The sequence below is a fragment of the Zonotrichia albicollis genome, chromosome 6 (genome assembly GCF_047830755.1).
Source record: "Zonotrichia albicollis isolate bZonAlb1 chromosome 6, bZonAlb1.hap1, whole genome shotgun sequence".
Taxonomy (NCBI): Eukaryota; Metazoa; Chordata; class Aves; order Passeriformes; family Passerellidae; genus Zonotrichia; species Zonotrichia albicollis.
In genome coordinates, this window is record NC_133824.1 from 53,446,603 (window position 1) to 53,470,602 (window position 24,000).

Below are 24,000 nucleotides of genomic sequence, written 5' to 3' on the forward strand. Positions count from 1 at the left end.
TATTGTGAGTGACTATAAAGAATGTGTGGGCAGTTTCCTGAAGTTTCCCAAGCTGACCAGTTACTCACCCATGGATGGACTGACCCAGGGCAGGGATACACAGCAAAAACAAACACTCCAGGATTTCCCCAACATTTCTCTGGACTTCCTTTGGGTTGTTTTTCAAAGCTTGGAGGTTGTTATGGTTCAGTCATGTCATAAATGGTTGCTGTAAATTCTCTTGGGAGGAGATGTAGAGGAGCAAAGGATGAATTTCCCAGTGTTTGCTACAGCTCCCTGCCCTGTTATGGCATTGTGCCAGTGGCTGCAGATCACAGGCTCTCTTTATCATCTTCCTGTGGAAAAGGGCCAGTGGGGAAAAAAACCTACTTTTACACTATAAATGAACAACTGCTAAGGTGGGGTGGAATAAAACTCCAGCTTCTAGCCCCATTTGGCTCTCATTTCCATGCTGGTAGCACTGCAGTAGGTGCAGGAGTTGTGCTCACCTTTGAGAGGGCTGATACTGAGAGGGCTCCCCAGAAAAATTAGCTGTCATCTGTGGTTTCTGATTCTTTTCACCCTTAATTATCCTTTCCTTTAATGAGTCTTAGAGGAATTCTCTTTCATTTAGAAAAACTTTTGCTTTTGCTCCTGAAACCAGGTCTGAGGGGACACCCCATGCATCTGCAGGTAGCTGAGCTCTCTGTGGCTACCAGGTTTCAAAATGCCCCCAGGGAAGAGCACCCATGCTTACAGTGAGTATAAAGGTATGCCTTTGTACTCACTGGAATGTGAAACATGTGGTCAGGGCCAGGAGAGGACCCCCTCATTCCCTGCTTCTGCTGCTGTGGTGTCCTGGTGGTCCCTGGCAGTCTGGGGCACTGTCACTGAGCTGGGCTTGTGAGCTGCTCATTCCACTGAGCACACACATCTGGAGTGCTTGAGCAACCCCAGGGACAGGGCACACACATCTGGGGTGTTTGTGCAACCCCAGGGACAGGGCACGCACATCTGGGGTGTTTGTGCAACCCGAGGGCACACACATCTGGGGACAGGGCACATGCATCTGGGGTGCTTGAGCAACCCCAGCAGGGACAGGGCACACACATCTGGGGACAGGGCACATGCATCTGGGGTGCTTGAGCAACCCCAGCAGGGACAGGGCACACACATCTGGGGACAGGGCACACACATCTGGAGTGTTTGAGCAACCCCAGGGACAGGGCACACACATCTGGGGTGTTTGAGCAACCCCAGGGACAGGGCACGCACATCTGGGGTGTTTGAGCAACCCCAGGGCACGCACATCTGGGGACAGGGCACACACATCTGGGGTGCTTGAGCAACCCCAGGAGTGACAGGGCACACACATCTGGGGCACACACATCTCAGGAGTGACAGGGCCACTCAAGACCCACTGAAGGCTCAATGTTTGGACACTTGTGTGGAGCTGCAGGGACAGTATTTAATGACACAGTGATTTAACCCATCCATTGCTCAAAAGCTCAAGTGGTGCCAAGTGCAGTCACACTGAGCACAGACAGAGATAATGAGCTTACTCAGTGGGTTCATGTTTTATGTTACTGCTGTCAAATATTTTCTTACCAAAATCATTGGCTGTCTAAACTGCTGAGTTTATACAAGTCCATTGTAATTCGTGCAGTGATTAAATATTAAACTAGAGTTTATTTTCAGAGGAAATAAATTTAGAGCAGACCACTTTGTTCTTTAGCAGAGGATCTCTGCTCCTGTCAGCTAGGAGATGGAACAAGCATTCTTCCCTCTAATAGCATAATTATTCAAAAATGTTTGCAAGGATCTCTTTGTAGAATTTGTGCTTATGCTTTACTGTCATTCTTTTATTTCAAAATGTGGGTAAGATTTTTCAGGTTCAACAGCTGACAAAGTGATGCAGGGTTGCAAAGAAAATTTGGAGGAGAAAGAGCCCAATTGCATGTGGGAGCTTTATTTATTTATATAGAAATCTAAAACTAAAGATACTTTGCCATGCCATTTAATTTTAAAGATTTACAGAAACCTTCTTCTGGTTCTTAAGAAATTCTAAAGTTTAACTTCACAGAGACCTGAGGTACTGCTTACAAAGCAAAAAATTAACATAAGATTAGATACCATCAGTTTCTTAAGCATTTTTAACACACAGCAGAAAATGCTTTTATTTTAATAAGTGGTGTTTTTAGCATTAATAAGTTTTGAAAAAGAAACCTGTTTATTTTAGCAAATTTTGAGTATGCCCTTGCTCTTGCAGCATAAGACAGAAAAAAAGCTGCACTCTTGGGTTTGATCAGGTGTAGCTACTGATGCCTTGGCACGTGGGCACCTGTGTGCGTGTTTCCATGTGAAACCTAGAAAAACATCTACCTTAACTTTCACTGTCATTTTCATACCATTTCCTGCATCCTTCTTCTCCTTTTTCCCATCTTATTAGCACGGATTGGAACCCTCTTTGGGGAAGGGACAGACAATCCTTTGAATCCATAATATTTCCTGTGCTCTAATGGGATGTTTGTCCCCGGTGTAAAGGTCTCCCAGGCCTGAAACCTTGAGTGCACTGAGCACATCATTAATCCAAAGCGTGTGCTTGCTGAATTTCCCCTCGAGCAGGCCGCAGAAATGTCTGTGTCTTTGTGCTGAGTGAGTTTGATGTGCTCTAGTGGCCGTGAGTGATGAAGAGGAAGGAGGGATTCTCTTTGACAATGTGGCCAAATCTGCCGTGGACCCCTTCGACACCTCCTCGGGCTCGGTGCAGCTCATCGCCATCAAACCCGTGGCCCTCCCTGCTGTCCATGCTGCCTCAGAGAGGAGCCAGGAGTCTGCCATCACCAATGGGGAGGTAAGGACTGCCTGAGAAGTGTCTCCAGGTGTTTCCTTGCCTACAGCCACAAGTGGAAGGATCTTAAGCCTATTAGAGTTGAAGGCTGCTAGGAGCTTGTCACCTTTATGCTACATAAAGTTTCATTAGCACTGTGGGTGCACAGACCTGAGAATTTAAGATCTGCTCTTTCACAATGCACCCGTGAATGCCTGCGACCTTGGAAGAGGTGATTTTCTATATTCCTACCCTCCCAGTGTCCCTCTCTCCTATTTGAAAAAAATAATTAATGAAGGCAGCAGAATAACATCTTTTCCTATGTGAATTCTGTAGCTGGTTATGAAAATGTGTATAGATCATCTGGGTGCCAGGCTGATCTTTCTGTACTGAGCACTATATTTCAATCAGAGTGAGAAGGGGGGCAGTGGGACCCTGGCCTTGCTCTGCACTCCAGCCTCTTCCCTGCACAGAGGGTGCACTTGTTTTGAAGGAAAAAAATGGGATGGCACGAATGTCTGCTCCAGATGCTGGCCCAAAAGCATGCTTTGACTGCAATACTTATTTTATACTCATGTTTTGATGTAGATTTAATCAAGACCACTCCATTTACAAAGGAACAAGGCTTTCATGAAGTTGTTGAACATGATGGGAACAAGCCACAGAGGTGCCTTGTTTACAAACTCGCATTGCAACAGTCATTTAAACAGCTAAAAAACAGTTTAAAAGCTGCAGGGAGGGCTGCTGCCAGGGACACTGTAAAAGACAGAGGTCCCATGTGGGCCTGGATTATTGCAGCCTGTTGTGCTCCATTTCATACTGGCATTTTAAGTCCTGATGTGCCATGTAGCTTCCAAACTTGGAGAAAGGCTTATTTAGCATTCAACATCTCTTTTCTGTAAGGCAGCAGGATAACACTGCTGGTGCTGTGTGCACCCTTACACACACACTTCCTGTAGTTTGAGGAGATTGTGGAATTTGACTATGCAAGATGAAGTACATCCCTGATTTCCAGGTAACTTGCAGTTTGAAGCAGGAGGGAAGTTTTTTCAGTACTTTAGAGAAACCATGGGACTAAGCTGTATCAGGATGGAGCAAACACCCATTTTTTAAAGGTTCCTCTCTGACAGGAGTGTCACAGACATGTTTTATGAAAAATCTTTTCTTTAAGATTTTTTTTCTCTTGAGAAGCTGAGAAGCCTCAAGAACAAAATGTAAACAATAATTATCTGCTGCTGTGGAATGTAACAAGTGGATCTGTGATTGGTTTGTGTTAGTGGTTTCTAATTAATGGCCAATCACAGTCCGGCTGTCCGGACTGTCTTGGTCAGTCACAAGCCTTTGTTATCATTCCTTTTCTATTCTTAGCTAGCCTTCTAATAAAATCCTTTCTTCTATTCTTTTAGTATAGTTTTAATATAATATATATCATGAAATAATAAATCAAGCCTTCTGAAACATGGAGTCATGTTTCAGACCCCTGTGAACACCACCACACAGAAAGTGTATAAACAAAATAGACATTTGATGACATTTCACTGGACTTCTTCCCCAGCCATCAGTGATGACTTATTTCAGGTTTTGTGCAGTCAGGGGGGATGTCTCTGTACTGTGCAGCGTTCTCATGGTTTCAGAGTTTTCATGCTGTGCCCCAAAGCACATGCAGCGCTGGGTCATGGCGGTTGGCTGACACCACTCGTGTTTTTCCTCAGTGGGTGTCTCTGAGTCACTGTTGTAATGGTACACAGTTTTTTTAGGCTAAAATTATTTAACCATCTGCCAAGCCATAAAAATGCAGCGGCTCTGTTCACTTGCAGTTCCTCGCTGCTTGCAGATGGCACGGTGTGCTACAGAGGGATGACACACGCGGCGCATCAAACACGCGCTGACGAGATCCTTTGGAGGTAGCCAGCCCACCAGCAGCCCTGAAACATCTTCTTGCCTTTTAGGTGAACAAGGCTTTGAAGCAGAAGTCTGATATAGAGCACTACCGCAACAAGCTGCGCCTGAAAGCCAAGAGGAAAGGGTACTATGATTTCCCACAGGTTGATAACAGCAAGGCACTGACAGACAGAAAAAGGATGTATGAGAAAAACCAGAAAGAACTTGACCATATTTTGGATCCAGATGCAGATGTCTCATCTCCATTTGCTGAACCTAAAAACAGGTGAGACTTTTTTATTTGCAGTTCTTCATCTGGGAGGAGAGTTGATGTCCTGGGGGCCAGGGGGGCCATTTTAATGAGCCAGGTGTTTTGTTTGTTGTATCTGGTCACTGGCCCCTTCTGCTTTATGAAGAAAATTCATACAGCCCATTGAAAACATGTTCTCTGGTAAAACTGCAGTGTGGATAAAAACAAACAAATGGAAAGAGAAAAAGTAAGTGAAGGGACTGTTGCAAGTTCTTGTGAGTCATTCTCAAAGGTAAACAGAAAAAGTGGTAGTAATGTTATTGGTGATACTCAGAGCAGACTTTAGGCAGGAAGTTAGCATCCGGATTGGTTCTTTTTCAAAATACAGTGGTGTTACTATTTTGTCATTATTTTAATCTGAATATAACTATTGCAGAGGGCATGAGATAGCAGAACCAGTGCATTGTCCCTGTAAGTCCTGCAGTGATAATATCTGTGTGCCTGTTATTGGTGATCTTCCTGTGCCTTTAACAGAGAAATTCATAATTTGCTCATCTGTCATGTGAAGCTGGCATGTTGTATAACATTGCCAATGTTTGATTAACACTTCACTGTCTCCTGAGGATGGCATAGCAGTAGCATTCAAAACCCCATTTTAGAAATGAGGAGGGAGTGCAGGTGCTGATTGTGCCTGAGCTGTGGGTGGGTGCTCTGTTGCTGGTGCTCTCTGAAACACAAACTGGCACGTTGGAAAGAGGAGATCGCACCAGTCCTACCCCAGGAATGGCACAGTGTGCAGATTCCTCTTCCTCGGAAGCTCTGGAGGATGAGGGATGGTAAGAGAGTGTGTTTGCCATTACACCTTGCACAGAAGGGCTCTGGTTCTTACTGTAATCAGGGACTAATATCAGTTGATCCATGAGAGAAAAAGGGATACTGAAGCACCTTTCCCCTGGAAATGGCCCCTCACGCCTGCAGGTGCAATCTTGCATCCCATCTCCTGGAAAGCTCAGACCAGAATTTTCCTATGAGCATCAGTGGACTGCAATCAGAGCATTGCTGGTGACACAGGCACTGCACACAGTGCAGCTGCAGCAATTACCCTCTGGGCACAGGCATGAAAAAGACTGTAATGGGAATTACAAGAGCACTGTTGCTTCAGATTATGGGCAAAAGTTGAGATCAGATGTGTTTCTGTAGGTCTAGAGTTCAGTGGCTGAGGGATACTGCTCTGGAAGAGCTGTTTGCCAGGGCTGCAGAGGTCACTGAGGAGAAAAGACTGACTCAGCTGTATGTTATGTTGGATGTCCTGGGGCACCATTTCCTTGTGGAGTTTTCCAATTTATTGTACACTGAGAAGGTAAAAAATGGAGCCTGTCCTTACATGGGAGCCCTGCTCTGCACACTGTTTCCAGGAGATGCAGACAGAGCACTGGGAACTTGTGTTGAGGAATGCATTTAGTCCAGAGTCCCTCAACACATTGGTGTGGCTGTGACACATTAATTTGGATGCTTATTAAGTGTCACCTGGCTCACAGGAAGTGTTTAAAGTTTTAAACTCAAGCTTTAACACAGCCACGTGCCTTTTGTTAAACACACTGATGTTTGTTCATGTGCCAGTGTGTGGGAGGATTCCATACATTTTTTCCTGTGTGTTGTGTGAATTTGCCACAGTCTATTTCAGCCAGGGATCTCTGGAATGACAGAAACTGATGGGAGGCAGGTAAACTCCTGTGGAGGAATGATTCCAGCTGCACCATGAAAGGCTGGCTGCCGGACTTGTTAAATATATGACCTGTATCCCCACATGAGGAGAGAGAATTGCTTCTGATGCACTTTCTGTAAAGACACAGAACACTTAATGAACTTCACAGATGCTGCAGTGTTTACAAACAAACCAGTTCTGAATTCTGTGCTAAAATTTCCACACTGAAACTAAATTTGGTATGAAAATTATTGCCCTTAGTTTTCTAAGATGGCTAAAATATTACACTGCTGGAGGAAAACCTTGAAAAACACAAGGTAGTGTGGAGTTTTGTTATTGATAAATGAATCAATACAGATTCATTACAGAATCATTACAGAATGATTCAGAATTCATTACAGAAATGAATTGCATTTCTGTAATGAGATAAAATTGCTTTAAAAGCAATCTGGATAAGCATATTTTCTGTTTTATATATATTCCTGTAACTTAAGTTGCATTGTTACAGCACTTCCAAAACATATCAGAAAATAGGGATGCAGTTGATTACTTAAGGTTACATTTATATTTTGATTTAATTTAAAACTGTATTTAAAAGTGATTTACAAAGCCTTGCTGCTAAATGATTTGATTTTTTTTCCAGAATAGAGCTTTGTGCTCTAGGTACCTTTCAGTGATCAGTACCATAATCCTCATGTTTTAAAACATTCCAGCTGTGTTCCCAGAAGGCACTTCTGAACCCATTTGAATGCCAGTTGTTCCTGTTCATACCTCCTTTCTCATTAGTAAAACTCTCTTAAATGAGGTAATTGGCAATCTCAAGGTAATTTTTAAGAGCCTAATGATGAAATGCACTATTCTTGGGTTTTCTTTAATAGTTTGCAATCAGGTCAAGAATCTGCACGTTTTACAGAGCTGTATATTTGAGTCCCTTATAAAATATATCACAATTGCCTCAACTAAGTATTTATGGACCTATTGTAAAACATATGAAATTTTGGAGACCTTTGATGTAAGAAGATGGAGATAGTCAGATCTGGTTACCCTGTGCATAACCCTGTTTTCTGTTAATACCAACAATATAGTCAGAGAAAGACTATATAGCGAGAAAGAATGTACTCAATATTATTTTTCTAGGAGAAACTTATTCCAAAAGCTCTGCTTGCCTTCTGCTTTGGAAGTGCATTTGGGACTTTGAAACACAAGCATGGTGATTTGTGATCAAAGGTCACACAGAAGTTTTGGAAAGTTGTCTTCGAACCAAGTACATGCCTTAGTAATTTATTTAATCAGAAGCGTGAAATTGGGTTTTTTTGTCCTACCTTTTATCCTGTCTGATCATGTAAATGTCCTACTTTCTGGATTTCTGCAAACCAGTTTCCGCTGCTCTAATCTGTCAAGGCAAAAAGTGCTGTTAACAAGATCTGGAATAACTGAAGAATTATTTATCAGTGAATTAATTTGGACTGTCTTGTCTGTTCATTTCATTGATGGTTCTTGAGATGTTAAACCATGGAGTGACTTGAAAATGTGACTTCAGACATAATAGTGCAACTTGTCTTACTTCACTATGAGCACTGGCAGGTCCTCTGTGTGAAATAAGCAGCACAGAGACGTTAGATGACCTGATCTAATTTTAATATTCTGAATGGAGTAATTGCACAAGGCAGAAAAATAGCATGGCTAGGCAAAGATAACTTTGTGTCAGGCTCTAGCAGTGTGTTAATAAATGAAGCTGGCATGCCATTATTTCATCTGTTACTGATCTACTTCAGGAGCAGTGCTCCTCTGGAGTGTGCAACAAAATGAGTAATGACCAGACAAAGCATGAGAACAACTCACAAACTCTGCTGGTGTAGAAGTAGCCTTCCTAAAAGATGCAACTTGATGAAGCATAAAGTTCCTGTGGCACCATTTGGCAAACCCTCCTGCAGATATGTACACATATGCTCTGTATTTCACAGAGGGATGCTGCATTTGTTTTTGTATAACCAGCAACAAGGGCCGAAATGGTTTTTATGGAGACATTACGAGGTATTTTGGATATTCAGTTTTATTCTGCCTTTCCATTGCATTTCCTTCCCCTTGGCTTGGAGCAGCCAGCAGTGGAAGCTCAGTGCCCAGGGATGAGCAGCCCTTTGTCCCAGTGAAGCAGCTGAATGCCAGGAAGCTCAGCTCTCTGAGAAAGCTGTGGCCAGTTATCAAACTGGCTATTTAAAACCAGCATCTTGCAACAGTTTCCTCCCACTGCTGTGTCTCTTCCCATTCCCTGTGCTGGGGGTTTGTTTCAGTGGAGCTTTTTCCTGCTTCTCTCTCAGCTTTCAGGATCAGCAACCAAAATCTCTGCTCCCCATCTGTGTGTGTGGGAGAGCCTGTTATTTTTTAATATGTTTTTTAAAATGAGTTTGAATCATATCAGCTGAAGTTAAAAGGGTCCTGATATCTTCTTGGGACATATTTCATCTGGCAAGCTCCCACATACAATAACTTTTATTTTCCTTAAACTGTAACAATCAATTAATCATCTCTTAATAAGGTTACAGATTTCTAGCACTTCATGTATGTAGAAAGAATATCCTGTAACAAAGTGGCGTTTTTATGAATGTCATAATTTTAGAATAAACGTGAGTATTGGCAATTACTGTCTGTCATGATTTTTCTTTCTCATTTTACCATTTTCTTGTTTCATGTTTTCTAGGCAGCCCCTGAAGAACTCAGTGTACAGAAGCAGGCAGTCCCTGAACAGTCCCAGCCCAGGGGAAACGGAGATGGATCTGCTGGTGACTCGAGAAAGGCCGAGGCGTGGCATCAGGAACAGTGGATATGATGTAAGTTTGTTGGGTATAGGCACAGAAATCTGCTCAGCAAAGCCTTGACTTGCTCCAGGCAACAATTGATAAGCCACAAGACAGATTGCCATGAGATATTTAGTGTTACTGGAGTTTATGTGCACTCAGCATGCTGAAGAAAGCTCAGACTTTTTCGTGTACTTTATCATTCTACATCATTTTACAGTCTGAAATGCAAAGAAAACCTTTGCCCAAACCCCAATATTTGCCAAAGTATTAAATCTTGAATTTAGATAGTTCTAAGTGTGTGGCTACTTGACAGTGAGCTTTCTTCATTGCAATTAAAATCCTCTGAAGAAAAGCCTGGAGCTGCTCTCTTGGTTCAGAAGAATGAACAGAAGATGAACTTAGGAGTTCATCCTAAGAACTAAGTCCCAATGGCAGTGTTTTTGGAAATCCCCTGGGGACAGGGATTGTCCTCTTGCTCCCATCAGAACTGGGAGAGTTTTGTGCAGGTAAATGTCAAACCCAGCTAGAGGTGATGCTGCTTTGTGGTCCAAGGAGCTCATGCAGGCAGCACAAGGCAGAGGAGTTGTCTTGTGCAGCCTGAACAAACACTGGGTGCAAGTTGATGCTGTGTGAACCCAGAAGGAGGATTATAAATATCCCCTCACACTGGGGAAATGTTGAGTTTTTCAATCCTTTGTCATGTGTACAAACTACTGTTGCTCAGCCAGCTCTGAAGATCAGTCCTAGAGAGGGTCTAAACCATTCTGGAAAACAAGGAAGTTCACCTGTGGTTGCCCATCCTCTAAACATTTAGGTGAAAAACATTTTTTGTGGGGGGTTGTTTCATTGTCAACCCTCTCTCTGCCAGGAATGTGATTTTACCAAGGAGAAAGAAAGTACCAAAGTTGGGGGGATGTGTTCAGGAAAGTTTAAACCTTTTACAGAATTCTTCAGGGTAAGTTGTAGTTGTCAGATTTCTGAAATGATTCCCTGCATTTGGACACTTCCAATCAAACTGCAGGAGTCATGTGGAGCTGTGGGAGTGGGCTGACTGGTACACTGCTTTCTGAGGAATTAGGATGCCAATACTATGCTAATAAAAGCTAGTTTTTCACAGGAGATATTTCCCTGGAAATCAGTGTTGAAAACATTTGGGGAGCAGGCACGGCAGCAGAATTTTAAAAATATATTTCAATATATTGTGTATGCTATATATAAACCATTTTTAAAAGAAAATGTATTAAAAACCTTGGAAGTAGATTAACGAGCTTATGCAGATTGTGAAGTGTCCTCAGAGTAATTGTAAGCTGTGAGATGTGTGCACATCACAGAAAAAATTGCTTTTGCCTTGCCTTTGGTGCTGCAGTTGGGGAACCTGTCCCTGGCACAGTGCTTCACTGATAAGTTACATAAAATCCCTCTGCCTGATGCACTGCAGATTCACTGCAGTGCACCTCTTCCAGCTCTGAATGCATTTCCCATCTGAAAGCACAGAAATGCTGCTGGGAAATGGGACAGGATATTGAAATTTAGCTGCCAAGGCTGGGCCTGCAGCATGGGCTGGTCCCCCTCTCCTGTTTGAGGCTCCTGGGAGCTGTGTCTGACAGGCTCTGTCTCCCAGGATACCCACTGATGGCTGCATCCGTGGAATTCATGGATCTCACCAGCTAAACACCTCTGCAAATCTGACCTCTGAAAATGGGTGAGGAGGGGCTGCTCTGAGTGCTGACTCATGTGCCCTTTCTGTTTCATACGGCAACACCTGGCACCCATCTTTGACATCCAATTTGTCATATTAAATGTTCCAGCCTTCTCCGAGCGCTGCTAAACTCTTCCTCCCAGGATGTTATTTAGCAGCAGGCGCTGCCAAAGAATAGTGAAATCTGCATTTTATAAGCAGTGCCAAATAATTCAATTTATGAATCAAATAATTCATATTGCCTAAAAAAAGTCGGGAGACTTTTTTTACAGCATAAAAATTTGTGGAGGGAATTTGAACTGTTACCAGTACACCCAGGTTGTGTGTTGAAGTTTTTCTTCCCAATAACAATAATGCTTTTATTTTCAAAGAAAAGAGATTGAGACCTTCCAGATTCTTTAAGAAACTTTTTAAGAATTCCTCATTCATGTGCACAACCACAAGGTTTCCTTTCAATAACAAATTTCTAAATTATTTTCTAAAATACTTTGTTCATACTTTTCTGAAAATACTTCATTCTCTATAATTAATTTTTGTGATATTTCTTTGAATTATGGTTCTGTTTCTCAGAGCTAAAAACTGGTGAAGATATGAAGATAAAGATCCAATATTTTACATTTGTCCTTATGGAATATGTAGCTTTTAATATTATTTTGGAGTATACGTTCTACTGTTTGATGTTCTCAGTATATTACTTGCCTTCATAGTGCCTTTATAAATGAATTATTATTGCACAGTATCTAGCTTTCCATTTTAAAGAATCCCAACAGGTTTCACTATCATCACTTTCAAGTAGGAATTAGATTCAGAAGACTTTATTAACATGTTTATTATTTTCAACAAGTTCATGAACAACTCTGTGTAGAGTGCATGCCATACCAAAAGATTCTAGAACCTCTAGACTGCTCTAATGATTTATACCAGAGCAGAAAATATTTAGGCTGTTTTTGCTATCAAAGGAAGAAAATGACCTTATTATAAATGTCTAAATAATCAGTATACAAAAGAATTCATGGGCATAATTTAGTTGATATAGCTGAATTAATGCAATGCACCCCAAAGGTTATAGATTAACATTCACATAAAGAATTTTACTGATAATGTTGCAGCAGCAGAATTATTCAAGAGATATAGAAAGTCTGTCTCTCACTGCAGGGTTTTGTTTGCTTTCTTCAAGTACCTCTAGTCCCTTCTATTGTGCAGTACCTGTGTATGATTTTGTGTAATGGTGGCCTCTATTTAGGATACCTAAGTGTTTCAGTTGAAAGGATAACAAACAAAATAACAAATAACACTCAGAAAGTGATAGGATGAATTGAAATAGATTTTAAAATAGGAGGAAAAGAAATTATTATTATTTTGCTGCAAAATCTACATGTCAGCTTTTATATTGATGATTCAAAGCTGCCTTAATGTTGGCTGCTAATATGAATCTTGTATACATGTGATATATTTTAAACATTCTGTGGGGGTCTAATGGCTTCAGCAGTGAGTTGTAGTAAAAAAACTGATTTATTTCAGCTTTGGGTACTAATAGGTCTATGTGGGATTCCACTCACATTTTTGCAGGCATGAGCAAATGGAAGAACCATGGTTGTTAATCATCCAGTCAGGATATTATGATTTCAGAGGCTCTTTGGCTGCACTTACACAAACTACCATTGCATTTTATAGTCAGCTTTCTAAAATGTCTCTGATTTTTATTTATTGTAGCAACGCAAACACCAATGGAATCAAAATGAAGGAATGAAATTACGGGAGAGGTTTTAGTTGAAGATTTGCCACGAAGTTTTTCCATTTAAGATAATTTGGTGCAGTTGCATTCCCCTTCCCCCAATCTGATGTGTGTACCACTTGAGAAGCCTGAATTTGAGTTTGTGGCTTTGAATTTAGATAATATACTGTGTAACTATGACTATGTAAATTATGGTTAAATTCTAATGTGCAAATGTTTAATTTTTATCTTAATTTTTCTTTCTTTTTTACTGCCATACTTTCATTCAATACAAAATAGGTATGCTTAAATCAGGGAAAGCAAATTAGTATTTTACTTAGATTTATTATCAGTTTTCACTACCAGTATAACTCTTTTATGAGTGGCTGATAACAGAAAAAGAACACCAGTTTGGTATTTCCCTCTGAAAAGGAATAAATATATTTTACGATTGTCCCACAGCTTACAAAAGCTTGGGGGCACAGTCACTTATCTGTTCAGGTGCAGAAAAATCACTATTACAAGGGAAAAAGATATGCCACACTAGGAGCTACAGAACACTGAAATGATCAGGATAGTGCTGGAATTTTTAACAAGAACATCCTGTTGTATTCTTTTATTTAGGGCTATTTTAAACACTAACACAGTTTCTAAGCACATGCTATATATAGAAGGAGGCACAGATCCTTTTGCTCATCCCAGTTATCCTTCACAGTCAATGCATTTTACAGGTATTTAAAGAATTATAAATTATAATTATATATTTATTATTATATATTTATATATGATATCATTATAATTATAGTTGCTGGTTAGAAACATATGTTTTTAAAACTCTGGGCTGTAAAATTGATCTTAAAAAATACAGATGAAGTGTGGTATTCCACTTTCAGCTTCTTGCAATGTGATTGATTTCTGTCATGGAGTTAGAGCCAAAAAAAAGCAGGGAGGTGATTTCTGTTTGTACTTATCTGTACAGAAGGAATCACCCTAGGAATAGCCCTTCAAGCTAAGCTGCCCAAGCGCTGTCTGGTTGTGGGAGAATGTGCTTGATTCCCTGTTCCCAGGTTAACTTTGCATAAATACCTGTGACTCCTGCATGGGGGCTGGGTAAGACCCCTGAGCTGGGCCACGGTGTTCTCTGCAAGGGGCAGGGCTGAATTTGTGATGTCATTGTGGAAGTTCAGAAAAACTCCTGAAGTTTAGTTCTTCAGAAATCTTAATGTGAGAGCCTGAACAAAGGAATTTCAGTGTCTCTAGCTGTAATAATCTGTCCCTTGTAAGGGGTCCTTCACAGTGATGGCACTATTTGGGGAACCGTTCTCTTCCTGGCACAGTTGCACTGCCATTGATACAACTAAGACAAGAATTCAAATGTTAATTCTAATTGGTTTTAAGTGAGCCATTGACAGTTTAATCTGCTACAGAGTGTCCCTGCTACTTTTCCCAGCAAAGAATGTAGAATATAAAGGGCTATTATACTCCCCTGCATTGTATTATTTCTTTCCAATATTTGTTGTGTGTCTATATCATTATTGCTGCTTTAAGTAAAGGGATGGGACCACAGTTGGGCTAAAAATGATTTATTGCTCAGATAAACATCAGTATCAGAGGCTGTGAGATTTATGAGAGCAAGCAGTTGGCCGTAGCACAAAATAGTCACAGGTTTTTTGTTACAAGACAATATATTAACTTCTTAATCAAATGGACAGTTGCCATAGGGTTTATTTTGCTTTCCTAACCTATTACCTTTACTTCTACTGCAATGCAGATACTTTTATCCAACGGGCTACTATTACACATACACACCTATGCTTCTATTAGAAATCCAAACTCTTAGCTTATTCTATACAGTTACACGCCTACATTATAAATCCTTCACCATCTTATTAATACAATTTTTTACTTACTTAAGACATATTACTTACAACTACAGAAACACACATTTATGATTTTTCTGCTTAATGTCTGTATATTTTATTTTTACATCAACATTCTCCCAAGGCTGCACATCAAACCCTCCTGTGTCTGTGGGAGTTTCTACTTTTCCATTTTATATGTGTCTACATTGTTACAATTCCTGATTGTGTGTACGTTATGTCTGCATGTGTTACATCTGTGTGCATTACGTCTGGGTGAGTTACGTCTGGGTGCGTTATGTCTGCGTGTGTTATGTGTGCGTTACGTCTGTGTGAGTTATGTCTGTGTGTGTTATGTGTGCGTTACGTCTGTGTGAGTTATGTCTGTGTGTGATACGTGTGTGTTACATCTGGGTGCGTTACATCTGTGTGTGTTATGTGTGCGTTACATCTGCATGCGTTACATCTGCGTAAGTTACGTGTATGTTACGTCTGGGTGCGTTACGTGTGTGTGCATTACGTCTCTGTGTGTTATGTCTGTGTGCGTTATATCTCTGTGTGTTACGTGTATGTTACATCTGGGTGTGTTACGCGTGTGTTACGTGTGCCTTATGTCCATGTGCGTTACGTCCATGTTATGTCTGTGTGTGTTACGTCTGTGTTACATCTGTATAATGTCTGTGTGCGGTACGTCTGTGTGTATTACATGTGTGTTATGTCTGTGTGCATTACGTCTGCGTGTGTTATGTGTGCGTTACGTCTGTGTGAGTTATGTCTGTGTGTGTAACGTGTGCGTTACATCTGGGTGCGTTACATCTGTGTGTTATGTGTGCGTTACATCTGCATGCGTTACATCTGCGTAAGTTATGTGTATGTTACATCTGGGTGCGTTACGTGTGTGTTACATATGCGTTATGTCCGCGTGTGTTACGTCCGCGTGCGTTAGTCTGTGTGTGTTACGTGTGTGTTACGTCTGTGTGCGTTATATCTGTGTGTGTTACGTGTATGTTACATCTGGGTGCGTTACGCGTGTGTTACATGTGCCTTATGTCCATGTGCGTTACGTCCATGTTATGTCTGTGTGTGTTACGTCTGTGTTACATCTGTATAATGTCTGTGTGCGGTACGTCTGTGTGTATTACATGTGTGTTATGTCTGGGTGCATTACGTGTGTGTTATGTCTGTGTGCATTACATCTGTGTGTGTTACGTCTGTGTGCATTATGTCTCTGTGAGTTACGTCTGTCTTACCTCTGTGTGTGTTATGTCTGCGTGTGTTATGTGTGTGTTACGTCTGTGTGAGTTATGTCTGTGTGTGTAACGTGTGCGTTACATTTGGGTGCGTTACATCTGTGTGTTATGTGTGCGTTACATCTGCATGCGTTACGTCTGCGTAAGTTACGTGTATGTTACATCTGGGTGCGTTACGCGTGTGTTACATGTGCCTTATGTCCATGTGCGTTACGTCCATGTTATGTTTGTGCACGTTACGTCTGTGTTACGTCTGTATAACGTCTGTGTGTGGTACATCTGTGTGTGTTACATGTGTGTCATGTCTGTGTGTGTTACGTCTGTGTTACGTCTGTGTGCGTTACATCTGTGTGTGTTATGTCTGCGTTTGAGAATGTCCAAGTGGCACAAATGCTATTTATAAATGCTATCAAAGCACGTGTAAGGCCTGTGACATCCACTTCTATTCCCCCCACCAGACCGAGCCTGAAATCATAGAAGAAACCAACATTGACCGCGTCAACGAGCCGCGGAATTACGGCAGGGCCCGTCAGGCCAAGGGCCACTCGGAGACGTCGACGCTGAGCTCGCAGCCGTCCATCGACGAGGTGCGGCAGCAGATGCACATGCTGCTGGAGGAGGCCTTCAGCCTGGCCTCTGCTGGCCACGGGGGCCAGCCCCGGCAGGACGCCTACGGCTCGGCCCCACACCTGCCCTACTCCGAGGTGGTGACCAGTGCCCCCGGCACCATGAGCCGGCCGCGGGCGGGCGTGCAGTGGGTGCCCACCTACAGGCCAGAAATGTACCAGTACAGCTTGCCAAGGCCCGTAAGTGGAGCTTCTCTTTGCCACACTGTAATGTCAGAAGGGTGCTTCTGTTCTGAGCCATGTTTTTTTTTTAAAGTAGTCCCATTTAGGTGCTTAAAACCAGAAAATAAGTATGTGTAGGGTGATGTGTATATATATATATACACATCTACATGTGTGCTTGCCTAGCCACCAACCTAGATTTGCAGTTGGGCTACACACATACACCATGAGCCACACACGTACACCATGACTGACTCTATTTTATCAGTATCTATTTTAGCAGCAAGGTTGTCTTGTCTTAGTTGTACTAAGATTTAAAAGAACTGGCTGCAGAATAGGCTGAAGATTTAAAATAGGCTGTTCAACAGACCCCAAACTCTTGGAACCCTGGCTGCTGAGAATTTTAGACTTTCTGTACTGATAGGCACTGATCCCCAAGAGAACACTGTGTTTCACCTGAAGCTGTAGAGAAAGCTTCCAAAATTAAATGATAGAGCTAAGATTATAAGCGTATTGTTTGAATAGAAGTGTGTAATATCACATAGTGGAAAACTGAGAGTTTTAGAATGTAGTAATATATTTAAAACAAGATAGATGTTTTAAGGCTGGTCCTTAAGACTAGATAGACCTTTAGAAGCTAGTCCTTCTTTTTCACCTTCTTGTTCATGGGCTTAAGTAATATTATGTAATTAGATTAAAAAGTCCACATTATGAACCACAGGTACTTAGTTATTAAGGTAAAAGTAAAAATATTTGACGTAAAATTTCTTAATTAAACAGTTTTTCCTTAAAAAGCCTTGTAGAGAGAGAAATATGACTCCATTTTCAGTTTTTAGAGTGAAGTGCTGTACAACTCACACTAAACTTGTTTGCACATCTCCTTCTGCTCAGGTAATGAATATTAGGAAGCAATGTGGTTTTATGGATTAACTATGGTGACATCTGGGTAGGGAACACCAACTCTTCTGCATCACTGGGGAGGTTCAGCACTGAAGAGCAACATGAAATGTGGGCTGTAATTGGCAATCTTGCACCTACAGCTATTAGCTTGGGTCTCTAGAGAAGAAATCTAGAGAAGATTGAATTCCATAGGTCTCAGCTGATCTTATAACTGACTTTATCCTTCGTTTTCTAGCCTCAAGCAGCTCACCTTGCAGAGTAATACATGGATTAGGAACTTGAGCCTGAGGGTGGAAATTGTTAATGGAATTTTGTAGGGGTCTAGACAGCAGTGACACTAGCACTGTGCACACCCTCACGTGAGAAACTGCCCCTGAATTCCCACATATGGTAATGTGAAACTCAACAATATATTTTCTTTTGTGTCAGATACAAATTAAACCAAGAGGTGATTGCTTCCAGATAAGAAATAGCCCATCTAACAGTGCCAATGTGATAAATTGTTCATTTTAAGGCCTTTTTTTGGTCATAATATTTTTTTTAAAATATATTTCAAATTGAGTCCCTAACACTCTGGCTAGAATAAGAGGATAATGCAGAAAAATGTCCTCAGTTCAAAATCACCCTTACCATGACTTCCTTGACCATAAAAAATACATTAAGGGATGCTGCTTCTGAACTATTCTGAACACAGCTGAAAGCCAGTGGCACTGCCTGCAAAGGTTCAGGTTGGTGCTATTTAAATCATGCTTAGGTTATTTCTGGCACTTTGAAATTGGTCCGATGAAATTCGTACAGCATATAATCATTTTTTATGGTTAGAATTCGATTAAAAGCTTAAGAGACAGCTAATAGGGAGTCAAATTACCTTGACACTTAAAAGAATCCTTCTTAAATGAAATTCAAAATATTATATGGTGAGAGGTTTTTAAAAAAATATAATAGCCACTCTTCTCATGGTGAATGATTCACTGTTGTCTTTCTAAGACTTATTACTCTCCTAAATCATCTGCATGTTTGGAACCTTTTGCTTATCTTTCTGGCATTCTGAAGACAGAGTTAAATAGTTGAATTCCCTGCAGATAGTTGATTGCCACAGATGAGTATAGGCACAGACTGCTGGGCTTTGGATAAGGGCTGGTAATTCACAGTTTCTGCATATCGGTTTCATGTATATGCACTGTGCTTCAACCACCCCATTTCCTGGTTTGTTCTCATGGGCATGGGGGGTTGGAATTGAAAATATCCCCATCTTTGGGGATGAGAGGTACCTGTGCACTGGGATGTTTGTTGCCTCTGTAAATCAATAATTAGTAATTTTTCCCTTTCTTAAAATTCAGTTCTGAGTGGCAATTAGAAGTCAACATCAACAATGCTGTTACAATTCAAACCACTGAGCATTTTGAAAATGAAAATTTCATCTTTGAAAATTCAAGGGCATTTTGTCTGCTTAGATGGAGCAAGTGCTGAGGGGTCCAGAGCCACTCTTTAGTTCTGTGTCGCTCCTGGTGTCCTCCAAATTGTGGATCTTTATTTTTTTGTTATCAACTTCTTGGCTAGTCCCACCATCAATCTCTCCAGAGTGTGCACACATTTTTTTTTCCTTCTCCTTTTTCTTCTCCCTTTTGAGGCATTCTGCGTATTTTTTATTTGTTTGTTTAGGTTTTTCTGGATGTGCTGCCATTAATACTGAAATTATCTGTAGCTCTTGTGAGGGAATGCCTGTTTGCCAACCTGCCTGTTGGGTGACCTGTGAAAAGAGGATTCCTCCACACGGGGCTCATGCCTTCTCCTGGCAGAGGAAAGCCAGTGGAATGCAAACTCTCCCTGTTGTTCTGGAGCTTCCAAAACATGATGAGTAACACTTGGCTGAGCCCTTGGCACCCAGCTGGTGTGCTGTGACTGGAGGATGGAGGTAAAGGGTTGAACGTGTGACACCAACCACCACCTCCGTGCCTTGGTCGATCTTGTTTGGAAACTTGCTTTGGAAATGTGCTCAGCTGAGTCAAGTGAGAGCTGAGAACAGAGAAGAAAACCCTCTCCCATCACAAGGCTGGACCAGTTTCCATCTCCTCTTTAGTGCTCAGGAAAGAGGAGTGAGAGTCACAGAGCTCTGGGTCCCAAGGTGAGAGGCAGCACCACAAACAGGCACTGATGACCAGAACTTAGAGCCTGAGAGACTGGTAAAGCATCCCTGTCCTCAGAGCTCCCCTTCATTTAGCAGGGGTAAAGTGGGAGTATTTTACCCAAATTCAGCCACTTTCAGTAACAGCTGCTTAGTATGAAGCAGGACAGCTATAAAGGCAAAGCCAAATCAATAAATTTGCATTATTCCTGGATTGCAATGTAATAAACAAGTTAATAAACAAATAAGTTAAATCATTCCATGAGTTAGCAAGGACACTGGCCTTTTAATTCCTATGGTGAGATGTAAAGAGATGGATATTTCTGTAATTAGGAAGGCAACATAGAATACTTTCACTCAGGACAAATCTGTGAGTGGAAAGTGGTAAAAATATTTAAATATTTGTGCTAGGAAAATGTAGCCTTAAAGCTAACTGCAAAGTTTCTGCTTTGGACATTAGTTAATTTGTGCTGACTTATGAACACAGGCTTGGGTTTGTTCAGCCTGGAGAAGAGACAGCTCCAGGGAGATTTTAGAGCACCTTCCAGTACCTAAAAGAGCTACAAAAGAGCTGGAGAGGTATTGAAGTGGAGGGAGACGACCCATCTTCCTTGATCAGCATCGACTCCGATTTATTGATCAACCAGTCACTTTTTATAACCGTGTTAATTTACTTCATGCATATTGCAAAACCCGAGCTCACAATAGGTCAGAGATAACACACCAACCCCTCCTTTTGTTTCCAATACCAAGATTTGTGTTCTCAAAACTTACTTTTACTTTCCCAAAACAGCCAAAGATAGAATATCTACTTGTTATGAGAAAGCTGCCTGAGAACTCTGGTATGCAAGGTTCTCAAGGCCTTCATGTTTGTCACTTTTACTTGTAATTAAAAACAACCTGAGAACTTCTACTGTTTACAGAAACAGGCTGTAAGAATTTGCTTCTCACAGCTGCCTTCTAAGCCATTTCTGAAAAAATTTCCAACAGAGAGGGGCTTTTTACAAGGGCAAGTAAAGTGGGAATGACTCTGAACTGAGAGAGGGCAGGATTAGATTAGATGTGGGTAAGGAATTCTGTACTGTGAGGGTGCTGAGGCACTGGAGTAGGCTGCCCAAAAAGTTGTGTGTGGCCCATCCATGGCCAGGCTGGATGGGGCTTTGAACAACCAGGTCCAGTGGAAGGAGTCCCTGTCTGTTGCAAGGAGCTTGGGCCTAGATAATCTTTAAGGTGCCTTCCAAACCAGTCTGTGAGTTTTCTTTTCTCCATCCTGACAAGTGGTACCTTGGGCTCTCGTGGGTTGTAGGAGACAATGGTGTCTGCCAGTGGCTGGACTTTATCCTCCAGACAATTTATTGTCCTTGGCCCAATGGCTGCTAAACTGCACTTCTTACTTTTAAAAGTTATTTATTGGTTTGCTTTTTAAATTGTCAGTGTTCTAGCCACAGCAGTCTCCTTCACTGGCATTTCTTACTGAAAGGGAGGCACGGGGTCTGCTCTCTGCTACCTGTGCAGTCTGTCCTGGGTCTCAAGGGGGATTGCCTCTGCCTGATTGTTATAGCCTTTGTGTTACAGACTCTCTCATTTTTCATAAAATAGAGTTTGGAACCCATGCAGAATGTTTTCCTTCTTAAGATTGTTTTCTTTTTTTCTTTTTGGGGCTTTTGGTTGGTTTGTTTGTTTTTGTCTGGTTGGATTTTTCTTTTGCTAAAAACCAAGAGATCATTTAAAAAAGATAAATATTTGAAGAGTAAAATTAGGCAAATCTGTGAAATCAGCTGGGTTGTGTTTTCTGTTTGTTGTTTTCCTCTCTGACTCATTTCACAGTGGTGAAGTGACTTTAATTCTACAATCAGGCCCATTGGCCAAGAGCCTAAGGGCTCATAAAAATCTTTAACAGGCATCTGTGGTAAAACCTTGGCTTCATTTAGCTTCTGAACACTTCTTTCCCATTTATATGTTGCCTGCAGGAAAACACTAATGCCCCAACAGGTTAGAGAAACTCTAGAAATTTCTCTGGAGTTCCCTCCCACAACCAGGTTGGTGTGTGGCATCTCAGGGCCATGAGGGCTGACTCCTGTCCCTGCTGGACAAACAGTTCCTCAGCGTGGTGGAGCAGATCTTTTTACAGGATTTTTCACTTTAACAGGATTCTCTCTGCCCAGCCATTAGCAAAATATTGCCACTCACTCAAAATTGCTCATCTTCCGTGTAAGCAGCAAAATAAAGGCTTAGATTTTCTATTTTACTTTTTTCCTCAAAATTTCCAGTGCAAGTCACAGCATATTTGTGAACTGTGATCCCTTAAAATACCTAATACCTCCTTTGATGTCCCTCTTCCAAAGCACAGCACACAAGAGAAAACCCAAATCTGAGTCTCTGCCTACCCTGCTAAACTGTCTGGAGTCACTTTCCACTACCAAACATTATCCCAAGTGCTGTTCCTTTAAAACAGGGGGATTAAAATAGATTTCATGCTTGGCACAAATGCATGCTGAGAGCAAGATGTGGGATGAAAGGCTCCTGGAGCCAGAAGGGAGAGTTCAGGCAGCCTGTGAGGGCTCTGCCAGCCTTTGAGATGCAGAAGAGGCACTGCAGACCATTCCACTTCCAGCACTATCAGGAGAAATATAATTGAGGTTTTCTTTGATGCAAATAACATTTGTTTTTCCCTTACAGTTCTTTCATTAAAAATCAAGTGTTTCTGACCCCTGGCTAAGAAATGTAGCAGTGTCTTTTTAGACTTCTTTTTTTCCTCCCACTTAAATGTAGAAATGCTTTAAGTATCATGGTAGCATGGTGAAAGTAAATATTAGGAGAATTTGTAGGTGGCATGCAAGAAAAAATTATTTTCAAAGACATGCCTTTGAGGGTTTTTAACATGTTTTAGAAGGGGTAGCAGTGAGAGGACAGAAAGATGCTGGGTCTGTACTGCTTTTCCCTTGGAGACACATCAAAAATCAATTTGATAAGTTACCTTTTCTTTTTGTTGACCTAGTTTTGCAGGTATTTGAGAATGAAGGCATTTGGAATATGGTCTAAATGTGTAATTTTACCAGATGATTACAGAAAGCTTTTTCTGATATATAATGTGGGATTTATATTGCCAAATTCCAATCTAAATGTAGGTGGTAAGTCTGAAATAATCATGTAAATCCTGTAGGCTCTTTCTCTGGGCAGGAGACAGAGTGTGACTCATCCCATGTGTTTTAATGTGCTTTTAACTTTCACTGCTGTTTGTGGAGGAGTTTCTCTAGGTAAACCAGATTCCTCTTGTTTAGAGGGCCAAAGTCCCACCACTGGACCCCTTTTTAATTTTTCAAAATGCCAGTGTCTTAATAGTGGTCAGCCTTCCCCAATTTTTTTATTTGTTATTCCTCTGATTTTATCTTTATTCCCATGCATTGCTTTGAATCATCGTCATGCAAACCACAACTAGAAAAAGAATCACAACTAAATAATAAAACAAAAAGCAATAGGAAAACAAAACCCTCACCCATGATGTAGTGAAGCATCTAGTGAGATATCCTTCCTCTATGTGTATTTGAAAAATTACAGCCTCTAATCTATAGCAGTGCAAAGGATTTAGGAGGAAAATTTTGTCCTTCATGTCATTTCTGGGGTGCCCTGAGTTTCATGCACATAATTAGTCCTCCTTCACATGTATTGGTGATAAAATTCAGAATTACTGCAGGCAAGCTGCTTAATTTTGTGATTTTGTGGGTGGGCCTGGTGTTCCTCTGGATCAGTCTGCCTTTTCAGAACTGTTTGAGGTCCTTGTTGCTGTTTTGGAAAGTTACAGAATTTGGGGGGTTTTGTGGAAATTTTTTTTTTTATCTCTTGAGGGCTGAAAGGAAGAGGTTGAAATATGGGTTGCTCACAGGCAGCTTCACTGCAGTACACACTGCTCTGAGGGTTCTTTCTGAATCTTTGAAATACTTTTTTCCTTGAGAATGTGAAAATACTCAGGTCTTTTCCCCATGATCCTGAGCAGTTGTTGAATCTCACATAATCACAACAGATCTGCTTTGCCAGCAAGCTACAAATGTCACAGAGACAGTGTTTAATATGTTATATCTTGATTAGACTTCATCTTGTCTCTGAGCTAATTTTCAGGTTTTCTTCCACATTCAAAAATCACCAAAGCACTGGAAATTCCCAAATACATACAATTATTGTTGATGCCACAAAAAGTTAGCTTCCAGTTGACTGGCACACACAG

At 41.3% G+C, this 24,000-nt stretch overlaps 1 protein-coding gene across 5 annotated transcripts in view; it reads left to right on the forward strand.

Annotated features, from left to right (window-relative positions):
* KIAA1549L (KIAA1549 like) overlaps positions 1-24,000 on the forward strand; it is a 134,691-nt gene that overhangs the window by 98,503 nt on the left and 12,188 nt on the right. For 4 of the 5 annotated variants that reach the window (XM_074543819.1, XM_074543816.1, XM_074543817.1 and 1 more), the window contains exons 14-17: positions 2,655-2,833; positions 4,759-4,976; positions 9,344-9,473; positions 16,424-16,771. In XM_074543819.1, coding sequence (XP_074399920.1) covers positions 2,655-2,833; positions 4,759-4,976; positions 9,344-9,473; positions 16,424-16,771 — 875 coding nt within the window. The remainder of the gene's footprint in view (positions 1-2,654; positions 2,834-4,758; positions 4,977-9,343; positions 9,474-16,423; positions 16,772-24,000) is intronic. The other variant, XM_074543818.1, reaches the window with a different exon arrangement.